We start from the raw sequence: 16,475 nt of genomic DNA on the forward strand, positions 1-16,475 counted from the left end.
CCCTGCAGCACCCGCATTCTATGCGGGTGCTGAATCTCCAGTTTCGGAAACCTCCAGGTTTCTGGGACTGGGGATGTGACGTCTATGGGTGGGGGCATGACGTCACGTCCCCAGTCCCGGAAACCCGGAGGTTTCCAAAACTAGAGACACAGTCCCCACATAGAATGCGGGTGCTGCAGGGAGATCGTGGGGGGTCTCAGCAGCAGTCCCCCTGCGATCAGACACCTTATCCCCTATCCTTTGGATAGGGGATACAAAATTTTGCCGGGAATACCCCTTTAAATTCAATATATATCTACACTGTTGCAAGCCCCTTGATCAACACCAGACATATAGTCTGGCACAGCACTAGATTTCCATTTCCATTCCTGCTCTGTGAGAGATCTAGTGAACAGACTACATGCTGCAGCTTATGGATCAAATACCCTTATTCCCAGTCTCTTCTTAATACTCTAAGTGCACTAATGTGTCCTACTGTGGATAGGCTGTGGGCTTGTTTTATTCATCTCAATACAAAGTAAACCCCTGCCCTAGACCCTTGGTGTACTCTTATGTCTGCTCAGCACCCCCTTCATAAATATTCATTGCTCTGCCTCCAAGCCAGTAGTTGATACAAGCTGTGAGATCTCCAGCACAGCTGGTCTGTATCACCACACAAGTGCCGCTTCCACACTACAACCATATATATATGTATACTTGTAGGCAGGACCATGAACATTTCCAAAGGGGGTGCACCAAGGGGATGGGCACGCCCTCAGTGCATGAAAGCAGGTAAACTCTATGATATCTCCCATACAGTAGACACGCACAGAGGATGGGATCCTGAAAATGCCAAAAATTGTTTCTTAAATACAGTTTTTCTGAAAGAAAACGGGACATACAACTGCTAAAACATATTTCTTATCCTGCTGCATCACTTGTCAGGCTGAAGCAGTAGGACCCAGTTGTATGCAGTCCATTAGAACCAATATATACTCTATTCTGTATAAAAGTATTGCGCATTTGTGGTCAGGTTGTACTTCATTATCTGTTACACTAACCGGGCAATTTCTTGGTGATAATCATAATTCTCATCCTCTTCTATCCAATCCAATGACCCAGTAATGGGATTCACCCGACCACAGAACACCATCCTCATGATCCTTGTAGATGCTGGACGTCACCAGAGACAAAGACTGAAAAGAAACACAAATTTTAGCACAAAAGTATAGTAACCTCTTTGGTGTAAGATAAAGAACAACCACACCACTACCAGCCAGAATATTATAGATCAGTGGTCTTCAACCTGCGGACCTCCAGATGTTGCAAAACTACAACTCCCAGCATGCCCGGACAGCCAACGGCTGTCCGGGCATGCTGGGAGTTGTAGTTTTGCAACATCTGTAGGTCCGTAGGTTGGAGACCACTATTATAGATGATAGCAAAAAAATGTCTACAGTTAGATATATTCAGTGCCCAGACTTTGCTGGACAGTCATGCATAATGCATAGACACTGAGTGATGACTTTATTACAGCGGACCTTTCATGAATGAAGCTTCTCTGTATGGAAATTATACAAGTGACCCACAAATTGGTGCACTAAAACATGTGAGCGAGTATTCTGTGAATTAGCAGGGAAAAAATCCAAGACTAACCAGGACAACTTGGTGGGGTTTTCCCTCAGAGTATACACAGTATGGTGTGCTTGAGTAAAAACTTAGCAACATAAGGCATCAGGTGAGGATGTCCGTAATGCGATGAACAAGCGGAGCACAGTCAAGGAAACTGCAGCCAAAGACAAGGCAACCTGTCAGATGTCACCGGTTGATTCTTGCTGAGGTGGCGTAATGGTTCTTCTTAATAGCTCCTCATCACCATATCAAGAAGATCGGGGATTACAGGAGAATGGAGCCACAGACAGAAGATCTGTAAACTGGTTTTTATCATCAGTGTTAGAGATGAGCGAATTTACAGTAAATTCGATTCGTCAAGAACTTCTCGGCTCGGCAGTTGATGACTTTTCCTGCATAAATTAGTTCAGCTTTCAGGTGCTCCCGTGGGCTGGAAAAGGTGGATACAGTCCTAGGAGACTTTTTCCTAGGACTGTATCCACCTTTTCCAGCCCACCGGAGCACCTGAAAGCTGAACTAATTTATGCAGGATAAGACGTCAACTGCCGAGCCGAGAAGTTTGTGACGAATCAAATTTACTGTAAGTTCGCTCATCTCTAATCAGTGTCTCCCAAACTATAATCCTGTAGCTACAGGTTAGTGCGGGTGATACTGATGACAGATTCCCTTTAAAGAGTTACCGTTGTTTAAATGAACTTTTGACGTATCATACAGACAAGCCAAAAGTTAAGATCAATTGGGGTCTTAAGGCTGAGACCCAATCCAATTGTTAAAGGAGTACTCCGACCCTAGACATCTTATCCCATATCCAAAGGATAGGGGATAAGATGTCTGATCGCAGGGGTCCCACTGTTGGGAACCCCCGCAATCTCTACTACAGCACCCCCTGTCATCTTGTGCACGGAGCGAACTTTGCTCCATACCTGATGATGGATGATACAATGCAAGTCTATAGGAGGGGGTGTGGAAGCTTTCTCCGTGCACAATGACATAGGGTGCTGCAGGAGAGATTGCGAGGGTTCCCAGCTGCGGGACCCCTGTGTTCAGACATCTTATCCCCTATCCTTTAATAACGACAACGCGCAGCATCCATGCAGCAGCGGCACACATCCCATTTGGAGGCCCGGAATCTTGCAGTGGATATTTTTTACTTCTAACTGGGAGCTGGACATCTACCCAATGAAACCAACCATACCTGTATTTGCTCTGATGGCCAACCATTGTTTTCCTGTAAATCTGTGATAGAAGCAGGGCAGCAGCATGACACCTGCCTCCCCCACATGATTGCTGTACAAGGCTCAGTGCTGGAGGGGTGGGGGAGAGAGGAGGCATGCATGCTGCAGATCAGCACCACCTCTATGACTCTGATCTCTAAAGCAGTGTTTCCCAACCAGCATGCCTTCAGCTGTTGCAAAACTACAACCACCAGCATGCCCGGACAGCTGATAGCTGTCCATACATGCTGGGATTTGTAGTTTTGCAACAGCTGGAGGCATACTGGTGGGAAAAGACTGCTCTAGAGATTATAAAAACAACATTTCATTAGAGTCCGGTAATCATGTGTTTTCTCTCCCTGTCCGCCATGTCTGTAGCTCTGAGTATTATACAGAGCTGACAGGTGACTGACAACACATATGTCCGCTACAACATAAGAACTATGAATATGTCATGTAAATCGCTGCCACTTACTTTCTGTCACACTCACAACCCCGTTACACCGGAAGCCGCCATCTTCCCACAATGCAGCACACCGGAAACACATGCGCGGTGCCAACCCTGCCACACACAACATGGCCGCGGCCGCTGTGTGGCTATTAGCAGTGACGTACTGAGCTCTGCGACAGATACATGACAGGCAATGGAAGCCGCGGTCCTCCGCGTGAAGCGGAAGAGGGGTGCGGACCCTGTGGAGGCGCTGATCATCAGCTGCAAGAGGCCGCGGGCCGAGGACACCCCCGAGTCCGGCGCCGTCACCACACAGGTGTTCAAGCTAGCGGCCACCGTCACCTCACAGGTAGGAGCCATGAGAACTACAACTCCCAGCATCCTGCAGCATAGATACAGGAGTCCTGTGTGGTGTCCTACAGCTTAGATACAGCAGTGCTCTGCATCCTGTGTAGCGTCCTGCAGCTTAGATACAGCAGTGCTCTGCATCCTGTGTGGTGTCCTGCAGCTTAGATACAGCAGTGCTCTGCATCCTGTGTAGCGTCCTGCAGCTTAGATACAGCAGTGCTCTGCATCCTGTGTAGCGTCCTGCAGCTTAGATACAGCAGTGCTCTGCATCCTGTGTAGCGTCCTACAGCTTAGATACAGCAGTGCTCTGCATCCTCTGTGGTGTCCTGCAGCTTAGATACAGCAGTGCTCTGCATCCTGTGTAGCGTCCTGCAGCTTAGATACAGCAGTGCTCTGCATCCTGTGTAGCGTCCTGCAGCTTAGATACAGCAGTGCTCTGCATCCTGTGTGGTGTCCTGCAGCTTAGATACAGCAGTGCTCTGCATCCTGTGTGGTGTCCTGCAGCTTAGATACAGCAGTGCTCTGCATCCTGTGTAGCGTCCTGCAGCTTAGATACAGCAGTGCTCTGTATCCTGTGTGGTATCCTGCAGCTTAGATACAGCAGTGCCCTGTATCCTGTGTGGTGTCCTGCAGCTTAGATACAGCAGTGCTCTGCATCCTGTGTGGCGTCCTGCAGCTTAGATACAGCAGTGCTCTGCATCCTGTGTAGCGTCCTGCAGCTTAGATACAGCAGTGCCCTGTATCCTGTGTGGTGTCCTGCAGCTTAGATACAGCAGTGCCCTGTATCCTGTGTGGTGTCCTGCAGCTTAGATACAGCAGTGCTCTGTATCCTGTGTGGTGTCCTGCAGCTTAGATACAGCAGTGCTCTGCATCCTGTGTAGCGTCCTGCAGCTTAGATACAGCAGTGCTCTGCATCCTGTGTGGTGTCCTGCAGCTTAGATACAGCAGTGCTCTGCATCCTGTGCTGTGTGGTGTCTTGCAGCTTAGATACAGGAGTCCTGTGTGGTGTCCTGCAGCTTAGATACAGCAGTGCTCTGTATACTGTGTGGTGTCCTGCAGCTTAGATACAGCAGTGCTCTGTATCCTTTGTGGTGTCCTGCAGCTTAGATACAGCAGTGCTCTGTATCCTTTGTGGTGTCCTGCAGCTTAGATACAGCAGTGCTCTGTATCCTTTGTGGTGTCCTGCAGCTTAGATACAGCAGTGCTCTGTATCCTGTGTGGTGTCCTGCAGCTTAGATACAGCAGTGCTCTGTATCCTGTGTGGTGTCCTGCAGCTTAGATACAGCAGTGCTCTGTATCCTGTGTGGTGTCCTGCAGCTTAGATACAGCAGTGCTCTGTATCCTGTGTGGTCCTGCAGCTTAGCTACAGCAGTTCTCTGTATCCTGTGTGGCGTCCTGCGGCTTAGATACAGCAGTGCTCTGTATCCTGTGTGGCGTCCTGCGGCTTAGATACAGCAGTGCTCTGCATCCTGTGTGGTGTCCTGCGGCTTAGATACAGCAGTGCTCTGCATCCTGTGTGGTGTCCTGCGGCTTAGATACAGCAGTGCTCTGCATCCTGTGTGGTGTCCTGCGGCTTAGATACAGCAGTGCTCTGCATCCTTTGTGGTGTCCTGCGGCTTAGATACAGCAGTGCTCTGCATCCTGTGTGGTGTCCTGCAGCTTAGATACAGGAGTCCTGTGTGGTGTCCTGCAGCTTAGATACAGCAGTGCTCTGTATACTGTGTGGTGTCCTGCAGCTTAGATGCAGCAGTGCTCTGCATCCTGTGTAGCGTCCTGCAGCTTAGATACAGCAGTGCTCTGTATCCTGTGTGGTGTACTGCAGCTTAGATACAGCAGTGCTCTTTATCCTTTGTGGTGTACTGCAGCTTAGATACAGCAGTGCTCTGTATCCAGCGTTGTGTGGTCTCCTGCAGCTTAGATACTGCAGTGCTCTGCATCCTGTGTGGTGTCCTGCAGCTTAGATACAGCAGTGCTCTGTATCCTTTGCTGTGTGGTCTCCTGCAGCTTAGATACAGCAGTGCTCTGCTTCTTGTTTATGGCCGTCTTTTGTGGAACTAAATCTCCTCACTGCTGGGAATTGTAGTTTCACAAAACTGGAGAGCCATAGTATGTAGAGCCCTATATATAGGGCTCAGAATTTGTGCTAGGTTCCCATCCTAAATGAGGCCACCTCCCCGTGGTGGATGGGGGACACGTTTTGATCAAAAAGTGCGCTAAGAACCTCAATTTTTTTGACCAATGTGTGCTGCTGCAATCCTCTTTTTTTTGTGTGTATATATATATATATGTGCCCAACAAGGATTAGGAAGGAAAAACCGTCACCTCACAGGTAGGAGCCATGAGAACTACAACTCCCAGCATCCTGCAGCATAGATACAGGAGTCCTGTGTGGTGTCCTACAGCTTAGATACAGCAGTGCTCTGTATCCTGTGTAGCGTCCTGCAGCTTAGATACAGCAGTGCTCTGTATCCTGTGTGGTGTCCTGCAGCTTAGATACAGCAGTGCTCTGCATCCTGTGTAGCGTCCTGCAGCTTAGATACAGCAGTGCTCTGCATCCTGTGTGGTGTCCTGCAGCTTAGATACAGCAGTGCTCTGCATCCTGTGCTGTGTGGTGTCTTGCAGCTTAGATACAGGAGTCCTGTGTGGTGTCCTGCAGCTTAGATACAGCAGTGCTCTGTATACTGTGTGGTGTCCTGCAGCTTAGATACAGCAGTGCTCTGTATCCTTTGTGGTGTCCTGCAGCTTAGATACAGCAGTGCTCTGTATCCTGTGTGGTGTCCTGCAGCTTAGATACAGCAGTGCTCTGTATCCTGTGTGGTGTCCTGCAGCTTAGATACAGCAGTGCTCTGTATCCTGTGTGGTGTCCTGCAGCTTAGATACAGCAGTGCTCTGTATCCTGTGTAGTGTCCTGCAGCTTAGATACAGCAGTGCTCTGCATCCTGTGTAGCGTCCTGCAGCTTAGATACAGCAGTGCTCTGCATCCTGTGTAGCGTCCTGCAGCTTAGATACAGCAGTGCTCTGCATCCTGTGTAGCGTCCTACAGCTTAGATACAGCAGTGCTCTGCATCCTCTGTGGTGTCCTGCAGCTTAGATACAGCAGTGCTCTGCATCCTGTGTAGCGTCCTGCAGCTTAGATACAGCAGTGCTCTGCATCCTGTGTAGCGTCCTGCAGCTTAGATACAGCAGTGCTCTGCATCCTGTGTGGTGTCCTGCAGCTTAGATACAGCAGTGCTCTGCATCCTGTGTGGTGTCCTGCAGCTTAGATACAGCAGTGCTCTGCATCCTGTGTAGCGTCCTGCAGCTTAGATACAGCAGTGCTCTGTATCCTGTGTGGTATCCTGCAGCTTAGATACAGCAGTGCCCTGTATCCTGTGTGGTGTCCTGCAGCTTAGATACAGCAGTGCTCTGCATCCTGTGTGGCGTCCTGCAGCTTAGATACAGCAGTGCTCTGCATCCTGTGTAGCGTCCTGCAGCTTAGATACAGCAGTGCCCTGTATCCTGTGTGGTGTCCTGCAGCTTAGATACAGCAGTGCCCTGTATCCTGTGTGGTGTCCTGCAGCTTAGATACAGCAGTGCTCTGTATCCTGTGTGGTGTCCTGCAGCTTAGATACAGCAGTGCTCTGCATCCTGTGTAGCGTCCTGCAGCTTAGATACAGCAGTGCTCTGCATCCTGTGTGGTGTCCTGCAGCTTAGATACAGCAGTGCTCTGCATCCTGTGCTGTGTGGTGTCTTGCAGCTTAGATACAGGAGTCCTGTGTGGTGTCCTGCAGCTTAGATACAGCAGTGCTCTGTATACTGTGTGGTGTCCTGCAGCTTAGATACAGCAGTGCTCTGTATCCTTTGTGGTGTCCTGCAGCTTAGATACAGCAGTGCTCTGTATCCTTTGTGGTGTCCTGCAGCTTAGATACAGCAGTGCTCTGTATCCTGTGTGGTGTCCTGCAGCTTAGATACAGCAGTGCTCTGTATCCTGTGTGGTGTCCTGCAGCTTAGATACAGCAGTGCTCTGTATCCTGTGTGGTGTCCTGCAGCTTAGATACAGCAGTGCTCTGTATCCTGTGTAGTGTCCTGCAGCTTAGATACAGCAGTGCTCTGCATCCTGTGTGGTGTCCTGCAGCTTGGATACAGCAGTGCTCTGTATCCTGTGTGGTCCTGCAGCTTAGCTACAGCAGTTCTCTGTATCCTGTGTGGCGTCCTGCGGCTTAGATACAGCAGTGCTCTGTATCCTGTGTGGCGTCCTGCGGCTTAGATACAGCAGTGCTCTGCATCCTGTGTGGTGTCCTGCGGCTTAGATACAGCAGTGCTCTGCATCCTGTGTGGTGTCCTGCGGCTTAGATACAGCAGTGCTCTGCATCCTGTGTGGTGTCCTGCGGCTTAGATACAGCAGTGCTCTGCATCCTTTGTGGTGTCCTGCGGCTTAGATACAGCAGTGCTCTGCATCCTGTGTGGTGTCCTGCAGCTTAGATACAGGAGTCCTGTGTGGTGTCCTGCAGCTTAGATACAGCAGTGCTCTGTATACTGTGTGGTGTCCTGCAGCTTAGATGCAGCAGTGCTCTGCATCCTGTGTAGCGTCCTGCAGCTTAGATACAGCAGTGCTCTGTATCCTGTGTGGTGTACTGCAGCTTAGATACAGCAGTGCTCTTTATCCTTTGTGGTGTACTGCAGCTTAGATACAGCAGTGCTCTGTATCCAGCGTTGTGTGGTCTCCTGCAGCTTAGATACTGCAGTGCTCTGCATCCTGTGTGGTGTCCTGCAGCTTAGATACAGCAGTGCTCTGTATCCTTTGCTGTGTGGTCTCCTGCAGCTTAGATACAGCAGTGCTCTGCTTCTTGTTTATGGCCGTCTTTTGTGGAACTAAATCTCCTCACTGCTGGGAATTGTAGTTTCACAAAACTGGAGAGCCATAGTATGTAGAGCCCTATATATAGGGCTCAGAATTTGTGCTAGGTTCCCATCCTAAATGAGGCCACCTCCCCGTGGTGGATGGGGGACACGTTTTGATCAAAAAGTGCGCTAAGAACCTCAATTTTTTTGACCAATGTGTGCTGCTGCAATCCTCTTTTTTTTGTGTGTATATATATATATATGTGCCCAACAAGGATTAGGAAGGAAAAACCGTCACCTCACAGGTAGGAGCCATGAGAACTACAACTCCCAGCATCCTGCAGCATAGATACAGGAGTCCTGTGTGGTGTCCTACAGCTTAGATACAGCAGTGCTCTGTATCCTGTGTAGCGTCCTGCAGCTTAGATACAGCAGTGCTCTGCATCCTGTGTGGTGTCCTGCAGCTTAGATACAGCAGTGCTCTGCATCCTGTGTAGCGTCCTGCAGCTTAGATACAGCAGTGCTCTGCATCCTGTGTAGTGTCCTGCAGCTTAGATACAGCAGTGCTCTGCATCCTGTGTAGCGTCCTACAGCTTAGATACAGCAGTGCTCTGCATCCTCTGTGGTGTCCTGCAGCTTAGATACAGCAGTGCTCTGCATCCTGTGTAGCGTCCTGCAGCTTAGATACAGCAGTGCTCTGCATCCTGTGTAGCGTCCTGCAGCTTAGATACAGCAGTGCTCTGCATCCTGTGTGGTGTCCTGCAGCTTAGATACAGCAGTGCTCTGCATCCTGTGTGGTGTCCTGCAGCTTAGATACAGCAGTGCTCTGCATCCTGTGTAGCGTCCTGCAGCTTAGATACAGCAGTGCTCTGTATCCTGTGTGGTATCCTGCAGCTTAGATACAGCAGTGCCCTGTATCCTGTGTGGTGTCCTGCAGCTTAGATACAGCAGTGCTCTGCATCCTGTGTAGCGTCCTGCAGCTTAGATACAGCAGTGCCCTGTATCCTGTGTGGTGTCCTGCAGCTTAGATACAGCAGTGCCCTGTATCCTGTGTGGTGTCCTGCAGCTTAGATACAGCAGTGCTCTGTATCCTGTGTGGTGTCCTGCAGCTTAGATACAGCAGTGCTCTGCATCCTGTGTAGCGTCCTGCAGCTTAGATACAGCAGTGCTCTGCATCCTGTGTGGTGTCCTGCAGCTTAGATACAGCAGTGCTCTGCATCCTGTGCTGTGTGGTGTCTTGCAGCTTAGATACAGGAGTCCTGTGTGGTGTCCTGCAGCTTAGATACAGCAGTGCTCTGTATCCTTTGTGGTGTCCTGCAGCTTAGATACAGCAGTGCTCTGTATCCTTTGTGGTGTCCTGCAGCTTAGATACAGCAGTGCTCTGTATCCTGTGTGGTGTCCTGCAGCTTAGATACAGCAGTGCTCTGTATCCTGTGTGGTGTCCTGCAGCTTAGATACAGCAGTGCTCTGTATCCTGTGTGGTGTCCTGCAGCTTAGATACAGCAGTGCTCTGTATCCTGTGTAGTGTCCTGCAGCTTAGATACAGCAGTGCTCTGCATCCTGTGTGGTGTCCTGCAGCTTGGATACAGCAGTGCTCTGTATCCTGTGTGGTCCTGCAGCTTAGCTACAGCAGTTCTCTGTATCCTGTGTGGCGTCCTGCGGCTTAGATACAGCAGTGCTCTGCATCCTGTGTGGTGTCCTGCAGCTTAGATACAGCAGTGCTCTGCATCCTGTGCTGTGTGGTGTCTTGCAGCTTAGATACAGGAGTCCTGTGTGGTGTCCTGCAGCTTAGATACAGGAGTCCTGTGTGGTGTCCTGCAGCTTAGATACAGCAGTGCTCTGTATACTGTGTGGTGTCCTGCAGCTTAGATGCAGCAGTGCTCTGCATCCTGTGTAGCGTCCTGCAGCTTAGATACAGCAGTGCTCTGTATCCTGTGTGGTGTACTGCAGCTTAGATACAGCAGTGCTCTTTATCCTTTGTGGTGTACTGCAGCTTAGATACAGCAGTGCTCTGTATCCAGCGTTGTGTGGTCTCCTGCAGCTTAGATACTGCAGTGCTCTGCATCCTGTGTGGTGTCCTGCAGCTTAGATACAGCAGTGCTCTGTATCCTTTCCTGTGTGGTCTCCTGCAGCTTAGATACAGCAGTGCTCTGCTTCTTGTTTATGGCCGTCTTTTGTGGAACTAAATCTCCTCACTGCTGGGAATTGTAGTTTCACAAAACTGGAGAGCCATAGTATGTAGAGCCCTATATATAGGGCTCAGAATTTGTGCTAGGTTCCCATCCTAAATGAGGCCACCTCCCCGTGGTGGATGGGGGACACGTTTTGATCAAAAAGTGCGCTAAGAACCTCAATTTTTTTGACCAATGTGTGCTGCTGCAATCCTCTTTTTTTTGTGTGTATATATATATATATGTGCCCAACAAGGATTAGGAAGGAAAAACCGTCACCTCACAGGTAGGAGCCATGAGAACTACAACTCCCAGCATCCTGCAGCATAGATACAGGAGTCCTGTGTGGTGTCCTACAGCTTAGATACAGCAGTGCTCTGTATCCTGTGTAGCGTCCTGCAGCTTAGATACAGCAGTGCTCTGTATCCTGTGTGGTGTCCTGCAGCTTAGATACAGCAGTGCTCTGCATCCTGTGTAGCGTCCTGCAGCTTAGATACAGCAGTGCTCTGCATCCTGTGTAGCGTCCTGCAGCTTAGATACAGCAGTGCTCTGCATCCTGTGTGGTGTCCTGCAGCTTAGATACAGCAGTGCTCTGCATCCTGTGCTGTGTGGTGTCTTGCAGCTTAGATACAGGAGTCCTGTGTGGTGTCCTGCAGCTTAGATACAGCAGTGCTCTGTATACTGTGTGGTGTCCTGCAGCTTAGATACAGCAGTGCTCTGTATCCTTTGTGGTGTCCTGCAGCTTAGATACAGCAGTGCTCTGTATCCTGTGTGGTGTCCTGCAGCTTAGATACAGCAGTGCTCTGTATCCTGTGTGGTGTCCTGCAGCTTAGATACAGCAATGCTCTGTATCCTGTGTGGTGTCCTGCAGCTTAGATACAGCAGTGCTCTGTATCCTGTGTAGTGTCCTGCAGCTTAGATACAGCAGTGCTCTGCATCCTGTGTGGTGTCCTGCAGCTTGGATACAGCAGTGCTCTGTATCCTGTGTGGTCCTGCAGCTTAGCTACAGCAGTTCTCTGTATCCTGTGTGGCGTCCTGCGGCTTAGATACAGCAGTGCTCTGTATCCTGTGTGGCGTCCTGCGGCTTAGATACAGCAGTGCTCTGCATCCTGTGTGGTGTCCTGCGGCTTAGATACAGCAGTGCTCTGCATCCTGTGTGGTGTCCTGCGGCTTAGATACAGCAGTGCTCTGCATCCTGTGTGGTGTCCTGCGGCTTAGATACAGCAGTGCTCTGCATCCTGTGTGGTGTCCTGCGGCTTAGATACAGCAGTGCTCTGCATCCTGTGTGGTGTCCTGCAGCTTAGATACAGGAGTCCTGTGTGGTGTCCTGCAGCTTAGATACAGCAGTGCTCTGTATACTGTGTGGTGTCCTGCAGCTTAGATGCAGCAGTGCTCTGCATCCTGTGTAGCGTCCTGCAGCTTAGATACAGCAGTGCTCTGTATCCTGTGTGGTGTACTGCAGCTTAGATACAGCAGTGCTCTTTATCCTTTGTGGTGTACTGCAGCTTAGATACAGCAGTGCTCTGTATCCAGCGTTGTGTGGTCTCCTGCAGCTTAGATACTGCAGTGCTCTGCATCCTGTGTGGTGTCCTGCAGCTTAGATACAGCAGTGCTCTGTATCCTTTGCTGTGTGGTCTCCTGCAGCTTAGATACAGCAGTGCTCTGCTTCTTGTTTATGGCCGTCTTTTGTGGAACTAAATCTCCTCACTGCTGGGAATTGTAGTTTCACAAAACTGGAGAGCCATAGTATGTAGAGCCCTATATATAGGGCTCAGAATTTGTGCTAGGTTCCCATCCTAAATGAGGCCACCTCCCCGTGGTGGATGGGGGACACGTTTTGATCAAAAAGTGCGCTAAGAACCTCAATTTTTTTGACCAATGTGTGCTGCTGCAATCCTCTTTTTTTTGTGTGTATATATATATATATGTGCCCAACAAGGATTAGGAAGGAAAAACCGTCACCTCACAGGTAGGAGCCATGAGAACTACAACTCCCAGCATCCTGCAGCATAGATACAGGAGTCCTGTGTGGTGTCCTACAGCTTAGATACAGCAGTGCTCTGTATCCTGTGTAGCGTCCTGCAGCTTAGATACAGCAGTGCTCTGCATCCTGTGTGGTGTCCTGCAGCTTAGATACAGCAGTGCTCTGCATCCTGTGTAGCGTCCTGCAGCTTAGATACAGCAGTGCTCTGCATCCTGTGTAGTGTCCTGCAGCTTAGATACAGCAGTGCTCTGCATCCTGTGTAGCGTCCTACAGCTTAGATACAGCAGTGCTCTGCATCCTCTGTGGTGTCCTGCAGCTTAGATACAGCAGTGCTCTGCATCCTGTGTAGCGTCCTGCAGCTTAGATACAGCAGTGCTCTGCATCCTGTGTAGCGTCCTGCAGCTTAGATACAGCAGTGCTCTGCATCCTGTGTGGTGTCCTGCAGCTTAGATACAGCAGTGCTCTGCATCCTGTGTGGTGTCCTGCAGCTTAGATACAGCAGTGCTCTGCATCCTGTGTAGCGTCCTGCAGCTTAGATACAGCAGTGCTCTGTATCCTGTGTGGTATCCTGCAGCTTAGATACAGCAGTGCCCTGTATCCTGTGTGGTGTCCTGCAGCTTAGATACAGCAGTGCTCTGCATCCTGTGTAGCGTCCTGCAGCTTAGATACAGCAGTGCCCTGTATCCTGTGTGGTGTCCTGCAGCTTAGATACAGCAGTGCCCTGTATCCTGTGTGGTGTCCTGCAGCTTAGATACAGCAGTGCTCTGTATCCTGTGTGGTGTCCTGCAGCTTAGATACAGCAGTGCTCTGCATCCTGTGTAGCGTCCTGCAGCTTAGATACAGCAGTGCTCTGCATCCTGTGTGGTGTCCTGCAGCTTAGATACAGCAGTGCTCTGCATCCTGTGCTGTGTGGTGTCTTGCAGCTTAGATACAGGAGTCCTGTGTGGTGTCCTGCAGCTTAGATACAGCAGTGCTCTGTATCCTTTGTGGTGTCCTGCAGCTTAGATACAGCAGTGCTCTGTATCCTTTGTGGTGTCCTGCAGCTTAGATACAGCAGTGCTCTGTATCCTGTGTGGTGTCCTGCAGCTTAGATACAGCAGTGCTCTGTATCCTGTGTGGTGTCCTGCAGCTTAGATACAGCAGTGCTCTGTATCCTGTGTGGTGTCCTGCAGCTTAGATACAGCAGTGCTCTGTATCCTGTGTAGTGTCCTGCAGCTTAGATACAGCAGTGCTCTGCATCCTGTGTGGTGTCCTGCAGCTTGGATACAGCAGTGCTCTGTATCCTGTGTGGTCCTGCAGCTTAGCTACAGCAGTTCTCTGTATCCTGTGTGGCGTCCTGCGGCTTAGATACAGCAGTGCTCTGCATCCTGTGTGGTGTCCTGCAGCTTAGATACAGCAGTGCTCTGCATCCTGTGCTGTGTGGTGTCTTGCAGCTTAGATACAGGAGTCCTGTGTGGTGTCCTGCAGCTTAGATACAGGAGTCCTGTGTGGTGTCCTGCAGCTTAGATACAGCAGTGCTCTGTATACTGTGTGGTGTCCTGCAGCTTAGATGCAGCAGTGCTCTGCATCCTGTGTAGCGTCCTGCAGCTTAGATACAGCAGTGCTCTGTATCCTGTGTGGTGTACTGCAGCTTAGATACAGCAGTGCTCTTTATCCTTTGTGGTGTACTGCAGCTTAGATACAGCAGTGCTCTGTATCCAGCGTTGTGTGGTCTCCTGCAGCTTAGATACTGCAGTGCTCTGCATCCTGTGTGGTGTCCTGCAGCTTAGATACAGCAGTGCTCTGTATCCTTTCCTGTGTGGTCTCCTGCAGCTTAGATACAGCAGTGCTCTGCTTCTTGTTTATGGCCGTCTTTTGTGGAACTAAATCTCCTCACTGCTGGGAATTGTAGTTTCACAAAACTGGAGAGCCATAGTATGTAGAGCCCTATATATAGGGCTCAGAATTTGTGCTAGGTTCCCATCCTAAATGAGGCCACCTCCCCGTGGTGGATGGGGGACACGTTTTGATCAAAAAGTGCGCTAAGAACCTCAATTTTTTTGACCAATGTGTGCTGCTGCAATCCTCTTTTTTTTGTGTGTATATATATATATATGTGCCCAACAAGGATTAGGAAGGAAAAACCGTCACCTCACAGGTAGGAGCCATGAGAACTACAACTCCCAGCATCCTGCAGCATAGATACAGGAGTCCTGTGTGGTGTCCTACAGCTTAGATACAGCAGTGCTCTGTATCCTGTGTAGCGTCCTGCAGCTTAGATACAGCAGTGCTCTGTATCCTGTGTGGTGTCCTGCAGCTTAGATACAGCAGTGCTCTGCATCCTGTGTAGCGTCCTGCAGCTTAGATACAGCAGTGCTCTGCATCCTGTGTAGCGTCCTGCAGCTTAGATACAGCAGTGCTCTGCATCCTGTGTGGTGTCCTGCAGCTTAGATACAGCAGTGCTCTGCATCCTGTGCTGTGTGGTGTCTTGCAGCTTAGATACAGGAGTCCTGTGTGGTGTCCTGCAGCTTAGATACAGCAGTGCTCTGTATACTGTGTGGTGTCCTGCAGCTTAGATACAGCAGTGCTCTGTATCCTTTGTGGTGTCCTGCAGCTTAGATACAGCAGTGCTCTGTATCCTGTGTGGTGTCCTGCAGCTTAGATACAGCAGTGCTCTGTATCCTGTGTGGTGTCCTGCAGCTTAGATACAGCAATGCTCTGTATCCTGTGTGGTGTCCTGCAGCTTAGATACAGCAGTGCTCTGTATCCTGTGTAGTGTCCTGCAGCTTAGATACAGCAGTGCTCTGCATCCTGTGTGGTGTCCTGCAGCTTGGATACAGCAGTGCTCTGTATCCTGTGTGGTCCTGCAGCTTAGCTACAGCAGTTCTCTGTATCCTGTGTGGCGTCCTGCGGCTTAGATACAGCAGTGCTCTGTATCCTGTGTGGCGTCCTGCGGCTTAGATACAGCAGTGCTCTGCATCCTGTGTGGTGTCCTGCGGCTTAGATACAGCAGTGCTCTGCATCCTGTGTGGTGTCCTGCGGCTTAGATACAGCAGTGCTCTGCATCCTGTGTGGTGTCCTGCGGCTTAGATACAGCAGTGCTCTGCATCCTGTGTGGTGTCCTGCGGCTTAGATACAGCAGTGCTCTGCATCCTGTGTGGTGTCCTGCAGCTTAGATACAGGAGTCCTGTGTGGTGTCCTGCAGCTTAGATACAGCAGTGCTCTGTATACTGTGTGGTGTCCTGCAGCTTAGATGCAGCAGTGCTCTGCATCCTGTGTAGCGTCCTGCAGCTTAGATACAGCAGTGCTCTGTATCCTGTGTGGTGTACTGCAGCTTAGATACAGCAGTGCTCTTTATCCTTTGTGGTGTACTGCAGCTTAGATACAGCAGTGCTCTGTATCCAGCGTTGTGTGGTCTCCTGCAGCTTAGATACTGCAGTGCTCTGCATCCTGTGTGGTGTCCTGCAGCTTAGATACAGCAGTGCTCTGTATCCTTTGCTGTGTGGTCTCCTGCAGCTTAGATACAGCAGTGCTCTGCTTCTTGTTTATGGCCGTCTTTTGTGGAACTAAATCTCCTCACTGCTGGGAATTGTAGTTTCACAAAACTGGAGAGCCATAGTATGTAGAGCCCTATATATAGGGCTCAGAATTTGTGCTAGGTTCCCATCCTAAATGAGGCCACCTCCCCGTGGTGGATGGGGGACACGTTTTGATCAAAAAGTGCGCTAAGAACCTCAATTTTTTTGACCAATGTGTGCTGCTGCAATCCTCTTTTTTTTGTGTGTATATATATATATATATGTGCCCAACAAGGATTAGGAAGGAAAAACCGTCACCTCACAGGTAGGAGCCATGAGAACTACAACTCCCAGCATCCTGCAGCATAGATACAGGAG

General features: G+C 50.0%; 2 protein-coding genes across 3 annotated transcripts in view; one reads left to right on the top strand and one right to left on the bottom strand.

Annotated features, from left to right (window-relative positions):
- Positions 1-3,408, bottom strand: part of PRMT7 (protein arginine methyltransferase 7) — a 101,100-nt gene extending 97,692 nt beyond the window's left edge. For both annotated transcript variants that reach the window (XR_008845222.1, XM_056526417.1), the window contains exons 1-2: positions 3,301-3,408; positions 1,041-1,175 (exon numbers count right to left, since the gene is read on the bottom strand). Coding sequence is in view for 1 of the 2 variants with exons in the window: in XM_056526417.1 (XP_056382392.1) it covers positions 1,041-1,138 (98 nt within the window). In the remaining variant the exon portion in view is untranslated. The remainder of the gene's footprint in view (positions 1-1,040; positions 1,176-3,300) is intronic.
- The window catches only part of SLC7A6OS (solute carrier family 7 member 6 opposite strand), a 55,486-nt gene continuing 42,382 nt past the window's right edge, over positions 3,372-16,475 (top strand). Inside the window, exon 1 of the mRNA XM_056526421.1 lies at positions 3,372-3,625. Within this exon, the coding sequence (XP_056382396.1) occupies positions 3,470-3,625 (156 nt within the window). The 5' untranslated portion in view covers positions 3,372-3,469. The remainder of the gene's footprint in view (positions 3,626-16,475) is intronic.

Source organism: Hyla sarda, chromosome 6 (genome assembly GCF_029499605.1).
Source record: "Hyla sarda isolate aHylSar1 chromosome 6, aHylSar1.hap1, whole genome shotgun sequence".
NCBI lineage: Eukaryota > Metazoa > Chordata > Amphibia > Anura > Hylidae > Hyla > Hyla sarda.